The sequence below is a fragment of the Rhinopithecus bieti genome, unplaced genomic scaffold (assembly GCF_001698545.2).
Source record: "Rhinopithecus bieti isolate Rb0 unplaced genomic scaffold, ASM169854v2 scaffold_6380, whole genome shotgun sequence".
NCBI classification, from domain to species: domain Eukaryota; kingdom Metazoa; phylum Chordata; class Mammalia; order Primates; family Cercopithecidae; genus Rhinopithecus; species Rhinopithecus bieti.
The window spans coordinates 10183369-10194186 of record NW_016806642.1 but is presented as its reverse complement, the minus strand read 5'-3'; the positions used below and the strand labels follow the sequence as shown (position 1 = coordinate 10194186).

The following is a 10818-nucleotide window of genomic DNA, read 5'->3' as shown; positions in this document are numbered from 1 at the left end:
CTCTGTTGCCCAGGCTGGAGCGCAGTGGCGCGCTCTCACCTCCATGCAAGTTTCACCTCCTGGGTTCATGCCATTCTCCTGCCTCAGCCTCCCGAGTAGCTGGGACTACGGGTGCCCGCCACTGCGCCCAGCTAATTTTTTGTATTTTTGGTAGAGATGGGGTTTCACCATGTTAGCCAGGACTGTCTCGATCTCCTGACCTCGTGATCCGCCCACCTCGGCCTCGGAAAGTGCTGGGATTACAGGCGTGAGCCACCACGCCCAGCCTAATAAAACGTTATTTTAAAAAGATGTGGTTTTCAGGAGGTGATTCAGTGTTGGAAGTGAAGGTTGATTTGAGGCCCACACTTTGAGTAAGAAGGCTGTAGAATGTCCTTGGTGATGCTATACTATTACACCCAAATTTTCCTTCTGTGCCTCCCAGTGCCATTGATTCTTGTTATAAAGGAATTGCCTTTTAAAGGGCTCTCTGTGCTCATTATTTCCTTTGATCTTCACAACAACCCCTTGGAGTAGTTGTATAGAATTCATGAGTCTCATACCTGTGAAGAGAGACATCAGTGAAGAGACTTGCCCCAAGTGAGTCAGTGGTAGACACAGATGGGACAAGCATCAGGTTTCCTATTCTGAATTGAATATGGTGACCCTGATATTGAAGATTTCTTTTTTAGTGTTGTGGAGAAGAATTGCCTTCATTTCTCCCAAATGCAGTGACTATTTGTTATTCCATTCATCAGCTCCTTATTAAGTACCTACTACATACTGAATTTATTTGTGTATGTATACGCACTGGGGATACAGAGGTGGATAAGATAGACCCAGCTTATGTCCTCAGTTGTCAAGACACAGGCTTGCATTGCTTAGCAGGATGACTTCTGCACTCCTTGTTGGAGCTTCTTTTGAGAACTTCTGGGCCCAGAGACTATGTGTGTGATGTTGTTTTCTCATGTTCTATGATGTCTGGGATCTTCAGAGCCTGTTAGCCAGCTGGCTCCAGGAACCTACATGTCATGGGTCCCACATGTGAACTTCTTCATGCTGGGGATCTTGAGGTCTTTCCAGTTGGTGACAGGAAACATTCCAGGTGTGAGTGGCTGACCCTCAGAATAGAGAAAGGGTTTTGTTGGTTTGTGTTTTATTTGGATTTACATCTGGGTCTCTTAGAACTGACATTTTCATAATCTGTTCCTTCTCTGCGTTATGTTAATAGACTTTTCTGGGGCAGGAAGAATTTAGTGGATGTCATTTGTTAGCCAAGGTATATGTCTGCTTTTTTTTTTTCCTTCCCTCCTCCCATCAATCAAGGGATTTCTTAGTTTCTTATCTGTGAATCACTCAGGCTTCCACTTACTGCCAGTTCAGTTTCCTCCTTGCCCATCCTCCCTTCTCTTTTCTTCTCTCCTTCCCCCATTTCCCTTATTTCCCTCTTCCCACCACACTTTCCTTTCCCCTTCTTCCTTTTCCTCAGATTCTTTTGAATTTTTCTTGATCTGCAACAAGCCAGGTCCTTTTTTAGGTAGTGTTAGACATCAGTGATGAATGAAAGGTTGTTCTGCTCTTCCAGGAGCTAGATAAGGGCCTGGTTCAGCTTCTTAGTATTCAGGGAATGGATTCCCCGCTTACTCCCTTCCTTCCTTCGGATGCCACAAAATGAGCACTTGACTGAAAATATGCTTATACTCCTTTTTACAGACTACGCCAAGCCACAGGTATGTCTAGATGAAAAATGTGTTGGGCCATTGCTACAGACTCTAAAAGTTTGGGGAACCATGGAAGTGTTTGGGTTTCTTTTGAGCCAGTCTTGGCAACCTTAAAACTTTTAGAAATGGCTCCTCTTAGAGTGAAAGGCTGAAAAAGAACTGAAGAGGAGGCCCTAAGAAATTTTCATGTTTAGAGGTAAAGTTTTGGTTGGCAAGCTGTTCTTTTCTTCCTGGGTATTGTTGGTAGAGCCCAGAGAACCAACATTTTTGCCAGATCATCTCTTTCCTTCGCGTTTCAAATTTTCCCACCGTCTTAAGAGAATTGTTGAAAGTGGTATTCAGTCCTTTCTGTTAAGAAGACTGAGGTGGGCAAGCTAAACTCATTGTTCATGTTTTTCCTTCCCAATCTTAGCAATTCCCTCATTGCAGTATAACTAACTAAATAAATTGCACAGGACTTGTGTACATCAACTCCCAGCAAAGTCCAAAGATCAAAGTTGAAAGAGGATACTGAATTCGTTCCCAGATTTCTGGGACACTGCTTCTGTGGACTGTCACCAAATAGATCCTGGAGGAGTGGCCCCTTAAGAAATAGGGTAAGCTCATTCACTCCTGGGAGATTGTCATCCTAGGCAGCAATCTTAATGCTCTAGATGCTTCAGAGGGAAAGAAGGAGGAAAGTATAAAAGAACAATCCCACATGATCGGTTTTTAGCTGAATATTTGTAGCTTGTACCCCCTTCTTAGGATTGCTAAAATCCGTTTGCAAAGGACAGCCCTCTATTTCCAGGTCCCCTTTTCCTTTTTTCACACTGCATTTGAGCAGTTTGCACGTTTGTTGAAGAATCAGCCACAAAGTCTGTGGTTTCCTGTGGCACATTTCTAACAATATTTATACAGGCTATTATTTAATGAACTGTATAAATATTTATACAGAACAGTCTTTTGATCATAAATAGGGGCTAAAAGTCAGTCCTGTCCATGCTGGGGACTTGGACAGGAGGCTGTTTCTGTGCTTCGAAATGTCTTGTAGACTGAGAAGTTTAGATATGTCCCAGGACTTGTGCGCAGCACAGCTTGAATTTCTGTTATTTTTCTTTCTCTTGGCCGTCCAAAGTCCATGCCCTCATTTCTTTCCGCCTGACCACCCTCCCCATATCCCTAACAGCTGTTTTTCTTTTCAGAGTATTTATCTTTGCCTAAAAAGAATGAAATGAAACCCCAGTTCCGACTCTCACCATTCATAATGCGGGCTTTGGAGTCACACTGACTTAGCCTCAAACCCCAGCCCCTCTGCTTCTGTGCCATGCAACTTTAAACAGCTTCCTGTCTGAGAATGTCACTTTCCTTAGTTGGGAAATGGGGTTCATACTGCCTACCTCACAGGGTTGCTATAAGGATTAAATGAAATCATAGAGTCACATGGTGATCTACAGCTCAGAGCTCAATAGGTATTTCTTGCTGCATTTGTTGTTCTTATTGAAGAAGTAATCAAAGGGTTTGGCTTTCATTTTTAGTTGGATGTTGTGGAAGGAGCCCTAAACTTGCTGTAAGAAACTGTGGTTCAAATCCTGATGCCATTTACTGTTTGTGTCACTTTGGGCAAATTACTCCACCCTGCTGAGGTATAGTAAAGTGGTGATAGGTTTACCAAACTGATTGGGTTTCAGTGAATGAGATTAACATTGTGTGGGAATGAGTGACACGATGAGGATCCTTATCCTTTTTTCTTTACAAACTAGAAAAAGGAATAATGTTTTCCACTTTGCAGTTACTTTACTTTTTGAGGCTAAGGGGTACTGGTTGCATAAGATTAGGAGTTCAGGACGCAGCAGATCATATTCGTGACCCAGGAACAAAGGGCATAGAGGGGGAAGATCAGGGGACCTGTGATGCAGAAAGTCCTCTGCTGCAGCTCACAGGTCGAATTTCAGGGAAGCTGCCCAAGGGCTTGAACGTCCCCGCTTTCAGGTTCCAGGTATGGAAATAATCATAGAGATCAGTTAGAACTATAATAATTGGAAAAGTGGTGAACCCGAAATATTCAAGTAGGATCTATTTCATAGGAAAACATGAACTGGGTGATGTGTGTGAATGACGCTGGGACAGTTTGACTCTTTCTTGCATGGTGCCTTGATAATGGGTTATAGAAATCCATAGTTTGCTGGAAGCAGGCCACCTGGTATTGTGGAAGGGTCAGTCTCTGAAGATGAATAGCCTGGGTTCTGAGTCAGCCAACCTTAGGCACAATAAGCAGAGGCCCCCAGCAGAGTCCTTGACAAATGGGCATTTAGTAAATAGAGGAATAGCAGGAGGCAGTGGAGCATCCTGAGAAAGGTTAGGGCTGATGGAACCAGAGGGAATGGATTACTATCCATTGTATTACTGCCTAGTAATGTGACATACTGGAGCAAGTTACTTTAACTGTCTAGGACTCATTTTCCTCATCAGTAAAATGGGAGTGATCATAGTTATTGTCTTCAAGAATTGTGGTCAGGCATTGTAATCAAGCTGCTTAGCAGAATGTCAGATACATGGTAAACATGGTATCTTTTTTGAATTTCCCCAGTGATGAATTTTAAAGACACCCATTCACTGATTTACAAGGACTTACTGAGCTCCTGCTGTATGCCAGGCACTGGGCTTATAGCTGTGACACAGGCGGCAGCTGGAATTAACTGTAATCATACACCTCCATTCTCCATGTGAAGGGGGCTTTTGTGAAGGGTGGGATCCTTCCAGAAACCAGAACTGGAGCAAGTCCAGGGCCAACTGTAGAGTGGAAATCTGCCTCTTTGCATTTTACTGGAAAGGAATCAGGATGTGGGTAGGGTGGTAAGATGATGTATTTTCTCATATTACCCTCTTCATGAGAGAGGGAGTCAAAAGTGAGGAACCCAAGCCTGATCACCTGGGCCAGCCCCATGGGGAATCTCTCTTGTCATCGGAGCTGGCTGGAGTAGAGACAAGCCTGGATGCTGGCTGGCCAGGTCTGTGTAAGCCAGGGTGTTGCATAGATTTTTCATTTCCTATTTATTTCTTTGTTTCTTCCTAAGTGTTTATAGTAGTCTTGCAAAGGTCTAGCCAAGGGCAAGGAGTTGTTAGCATGCTAGGATCAGTGTTAAGGTGCAGCACCCCTGGGGGCCTTTGCAGTAGAGACAGTGGGAAGCCAAGAGAGGGGATTCCAAGTAAAGTAAGCAGCTGTGAGAGGTTGGTAGAGAGGGAAGGTAGAGTGGCTAGCTTCAATCTTCTTCCTGTTTGCAGGTAATAAAATTGAGGACACTCAGCGAAGGCATTGCCCCTGTTTTGTCAATCAGTGTATCCTCAGCAGGCTTCCTGGTGTTACTGTCTTCTGCATTTCTTCTGAGTCTCAGATGTCACCGATTGCAAGATGCACCATTATTTCGTATACCATGAAGTAAGAAAGGAAAAGATACCAATTAATTGTAACATACCATTGATTGTGAGGTTCGCACTGATTTTAGAGAAGCTAAATATGGAAAAATGAGTGCCATAGAATGAATAAAATGTGGTTGTCACATATAGTAAGTATTTGTGAACTAGAAGAATGAGTCATAAGAGATTAAAATAAGGTAAAACACTAGCACATGTAAGTACAAACTTAGAAATTCAAACTATTAAGGCATGGACCTGCTCGTCCTTATTTCTGTTGATTCACTGATGCAGTTGTTCATTCAGTAAACATTTACTGAAAACCTATTATGTGCCAGACACTGTGTAAGGAGCTTGGGATGCAGAAATTGGTAAGTTCATTTTTTTCAGATTCAGTTAGGAAGACAGACATGGAAAGAAAAATAAAATTGTGATTCCAGAGTGGTAAGTTTTAAAAGAAAGCAGGGACACGATACCATGTTGGCATCCTTTGTATGTATGCAAGGGGAGAAAGCTAAGGAAGCCTTTTCCAAGGAGAGGTGATGGCTGACCTGGGTCTTAAAATATAATTCCGTGGTCACTGGGCAGACAAGGAAAGGAGAGAATTAGAAAGGGATGAGCAAAGGATCGGGGAGGCCTTTAGCAGTTGGGGGCAATTGAGAGCCTATGAGGAGCTTGAGGATGTCTGTAGCCTGGAGTGAGAATGAGCAGGACTGTATTAGGCAGGGCTGGATGGCAGGCAGAGGGAGCCCGTGGAGGGCGTGAGATGCCGTGCTGAGGCCCTGGGCTATATCACAGCTCAAAGCTGGTGGTTTTCAGTTGTCCTGAGAGAAAACCTAACAGAGGGACTGCTGGGGAGAAGGGCTGGAGGGTGGGGCAAGGGTGATGTTTGCTTCAGAGCAGCTCTGTTTTTATCTGTCTTGTTTTCTTCAAATAATGGCTTGAAGAAAACGTATCACTGTTAAATGAATGAAGGAATGAATGATTTGAAAACCGGTGCTAATGGTCATATGGAGGTCCCCAAGGGGAATGTAAGCGAGGGAGAGAAGTTGAGGTTACACACCAGTGTGGGTCTGACGAAGCTGTGATGAACGGAGCAAACGTTATTACTGTAGCTTCTCCATTTTATTTTTCATCTGCTCATGAGCCACAAAACCAAAAGGGTTACAATTCAGTTGGGGAATCATTGCGATTAAGACAGAAACAGTTACTTTTAATGGGTTGTTTTTATTGTTTTATTTGTTGTTTACTGGAATAAATATCTAGGAAGCAGTATACTGAACATCTGCTGGTTGATTTTCTTTTAGAATCTCCACTTTTGACTTGGCTAGGGAAACATTTTCTTTCTGAAGTTGAAGGGTACAGAAGGTTGCCCAGGTTGAAATTAGACTCTGGGCGGTGAGACTACCTTGAGCTCACCTGGAGAGTTGTAAGGCATTCACCTGCTCAGTTGTCTTGGGGGCTCATTCTTGTTCTTTCAAAGGCCAATCTGGAAAATAAAAGCCTCTATGAGATTCCATGTCATGCGGACTAATCTCACCAAAGGGACTTAGAGCAGCCATGAAGGCCAAGGAATTCCTGAGTGTTCTCTGGTCAGATTTCCTTGTGACTCACAAGGGGTCTATAAGGAAAACAGATTGTCTAATTAATTCCTGATCTTGTCTCCTCAGGGTTCCTTCCCAATTCCCAGTCACTTCATGACACAGCTGCAATATATTTGCCTCTTCTCCAAACCTATACTGAAAGCTTTTAAGAAACAAAAGAAAGAGCATGAGACTTGGGATTGCACAAATGTGGGACTTTAGGTCCAGGCTGCCCCTGAATGAAGCTGATTAAATTCCTTAACTTCTCATAGACTTGCTTCTTAATCAGTGTAGTGTATAACATTATAATAATGTACATTTACTGTTTGAATTTATGCATAGACCTAGCTAGCATTAAGCAAAAAGTTACTTATCTCTTGGAGTCTCACCTTGACCACCTGTAACATAGAAATGTAAATAGCCTCACCTTCTAGAGTCATAGTGAGGAGTAGAGGGGACATACGCACTTTTCACAGCGCTTGCACATAAGAGGTACTCAGTAGGTAATTGTTGAATGAATGACTGACTAGGAGGACAAGGTTCCTTTTCAGTACCGTGGCTTCTGTCCTTGTTGATTGAAATTCACTGAGAAGAAACTCATCTGTATTGCCTCCAGATTCTAAGTTCTCCTACCACTCTGTACTTGCCCTTATAGCACTCATCACAACTTTGCCTAAATAATTATGTATTTAAATGCTTAATGTCTGACTCTCTCTCAAGAATGGAAATGCCATGTCTGAGGCCATATCTGTCCTGTTCACCCACCATGTAGCTCAATGTTTATTAGTATACTGTTAGCACTAAAAATGTTTGTTGGATGAATAAATAACAAATGGCTACCAGTTAGATAGTGGTACCTCTTTTATTTCTACTTTTGAGATGTTTTGTGACTGTCTTTGCAGATCTGCTTGGTCTTCATTTGGTTTTTACGCTTACTTACTATAGGTGGAGGAACTGCAATGTCTGGTGGAGAACAGAAACCAGAGAGGTACTATGTGGGTGTGGACGTTGGAACAGGCAGTGTCCGCGCAGCTCTGGTGGACCAGAGTGGGGTCCTGTTGGCTTTTGCAGATCAGCCAATTAAGAAGTGGGAGCCCCAGTTCAACCACCACGAGCAGTCCTCTGAGGACATCTGGGCTGCGTGCTGTGTTGTTACAAAGGTATGGGCAAAACTGGTGTTCTCTCCTTGTTCATGTTCCTACCTGTTGAGTGTTTGTCCTGTGTCAATCTGGTGCCACAAACTATGTTGGGGTAACTTTAGATGCAGAGGTAAATAGGCTTTGCCCTTCAGGAGCTCACAGTCTACTGGCAGAGACTGATAAACCGCTAATATATGGTAAGAGCTGGGAGCAAAGTAACTATAGCTGGAGCTGGGGAAAGACCTAACCGAAGGGGGCTCAGGGAAGACAGGACAGCTTGAGGTGTGACCACATGTGGAAGAATTCACTGATCACCTTACTAACATTTACCATGCCTTTAATGTGTGCCAAAGGCTGTGTAAAATGTGTTAACTTGCACTGTGTAGTTGTATCTTCACATGACCCTATAAAGGTAGTACTATCACTACCCCCATTTTATTGAGGGAGAAATGTAGGCACAGAAAAGTTAGGTAACTTACTCAAGTTCACACAGTAAGTAGCAGAGGCTGGACTAGAACAAAGCAGTCTGACTCCAGAGGTGCACTCTTTTTTTTTTTTTTTTTTAATTAAAAAAAATTTCTGTGGGTTTTTGGGGAACAGGTGGTGTTTGGTTACTTAAGTTCTTTAGTGGTGATTTCTGAGATTTTGGTGCACCCATCACCCAAGCAGTGGACACATACCCAGTGTGTAGTCTTTCATTCCTCACCACCCCACAGCGCTTTCCTCTGAGTCCCCAAAGTCCAATGTATCCTTTTTATACCTTTGCCTCAAAGGTGCACTCTTAATCGGTGGACTCTCCTGCCTTCCAGGTGGACAAATGGGGATGAGAGGAACTGCATTTTGGGCAGAGGGAATAACATATGCAAAAGCATGGTGGCATGAAAACATGGTGTGTTCTGAGAAAGCAAAGAAGTCAGACTAGAGTGTCTCCCATTGATGCCAGGCATATGTTCACCTTGAGTGGCCTTGGATTGGATGCAGCCTGCTGGCTTGGGAAGGGAAGCAGTGCTTCACAATTCTTGTTTGTTTTTAAAGTTTCACTTGACTGTTTGATTTTATATCTTGGTGATCAGTCATGGCAGAGATCCTTTTGTCTTTTTTTACACAGGGAAAAATAAAGTCCTGGATTCCTTCTTTCCCCATTCCTAGTTTAGTTCCTTAAATATTCATGAAGTGCTTGGTAATTTGCCAATGGACAATTCACCATTCTGTCCCTATTGATCAGTCTGTTTAAACTTTAATGAATTCTGGGCTGCTGTTAGTGGCCCCGGAGAAGAAGGCAGAGAGAGGAGGGAGTGGGTAGGCAATACCAGAGCATTATACAGGAATGAAAGAGGGATGCATCTTCTCGTTTGCCCATTTAATTTTCCTCTCCTCTCCCCTCCTTTCAGCCCCAATCTGGTAAGAATCTTCTACTCTTTGCACTTGGGTCTTCTTTGTTCTTTTAACATACAGCCTTGCTTGCCGTTAAGGAAATTATCAAGAAGAAAATATAATCCCCTGATGAAAAGCTACTTTAAAAAAGGTCTACTCTGAGTACAGCTTGGTTTAATGGTAGATTTTTAATCATCTCCCAGTGGTGGCCAACTTATCATCTGTTTGAGCCCTGTTAGCTGCGTAAGTACTGTGGGCATTTGTCATTAGCAATGCTGTTAACACTATAGCAAACCTGAATGAAGCTCTTGGGTCTTAGGCAATTCTCCTCACATGGAGTATGGATATGCGGGCATGTGCCAGAAGCCCCGGGATAAGCATGTTACATCTCTGTGGAACATCATTGCTGGTGTGAGGCTTAAGGAAGGAAGCATTTTTATGTTAGGTAGTAACACCATGGGAATGAGAGAGGTAGGCGACCTGTTACAGAGCACAGATTCTGCAGCCAGACTCTCTGGATTGACATCCCACTTACAATGTTTATTAGTTTGTGATCTTGGACAAGTTACCTAATGTTTCCTGCCTCAGTTTCCTTATCTATAAAATAAATGATATTAGTACCCACTTCCATAGGATTGTTGTGAGGATTAAATGAATTAATGCACACAGAATGTCATAATATTGCCTAGAAACGTGTATTGGTTGTTTCCTATGGTGGTGCTGATGGTGACAGAAATGAGCAGATTATAGAGGATAATGAATTTCTAAGATAAAATACTGGAAAGTCAAAGTCCACGATGGGAGGCGCTTCTTGGGAATATTCACTCACTCTCCTGGTTAGGGTTCTTTCTATGTAAGACTTTGAGAAACACTGGTCTAGGTCAAAGGGTGGCATAAAACATGTCCTGGTCTGTCTTTTCTTCCTCATGGACTCCAGGAAGTTGAGAGCTCGAGAGCAGTTGTTCTACTTCCTTTTCCCTGAGTCATTCACATTGCCTGAGATGATTTTCCTCTTAGTTAAAGCAGCAGTAAGGATAATGTGGTGTCAATGATGATGACAAAGACAGCTAACAGTTCTTGGGCACACTGGTCCAGGTACTATACTGAAGAGCTTTACCCATCACTTCATTTTATCCTTACGACAACTACTTTTTAAGGTAGTTTTGATCTCTCTGTTTTGAAGATGGAAAAAGAATGAGCCTTGAAGACGTTCAGTAAGCAGCCTAAGGACTCCTGAATAAGAAGAAAGGGACGCTGCCCCTGCCACTGCTGCCGCTCTTGTGCTTTGTCCCTTGTCTCTCTCCAGTCATATCTTCCTCCACATGACCCCACCTGGAACTGATAAGAAGCAGCCTGAAGTTTTCAGATTTTCTACACATGGGGCATCGTGAGGTTACCCAGGATTTATGAGTGCCTTTACCTGGTTGCCTGCTCATCTGGGAAGTGTGTGCCCGCTAAGCAGGGGTTATATCTAGTTTATCTGTATTTCTCTAGAATTCTTTGCTTGTAATGTGTTCAATTAATGTTTGTTGAGTACATAAATGAATGATATATCTCTGTTTTTACATTGTCTGGAATACTCTTCTCTTACCTTCCTCCCCTGCCCAACTCCCACCTTATAAAGTAATC

At 43.0% G+C, this 10818-nt stretch overlaps 1 protein-coding gene across 8 annotated transcripts in view; it reads left to right on the top strand.

Annotated features, from left to right (window-relative positions):
- FGGY (FGGY carbohydrate kinase domain containing) overlaps positions 1 to 10818 on the top strand; it is a 457075-nt gene that overhangs the window by 19905 nt on the left and 426352 nt on the right. For 4 of the 8 annotated variants that reach the window (XR_001886587.1, XM_017877238.1, XM_017877237.1 and 1 more), the window contains exon 2: positions 7622 to 7836. Coding sequence is in view for 6 of the 8 variants with exons in the window: in XM_017877238.1 (XP_017732727.1) it covers positions 7636 to 7836 (201 nt within the window). In the remaining 2 variants the exon portion in view is untranslated. Of the gene's footprint in view, positions 1 to 1692; positions 1710 to 2239; positions 2297 to 3604; positions 3679 to 7621; positions 7837 to 10818 lie in introns of those variants that run through there. The other 4 variants (XR_001886588.1, XM_017877241.1, XM_017877239.1 and 1 more) reach the window with 4 other exon arrangements.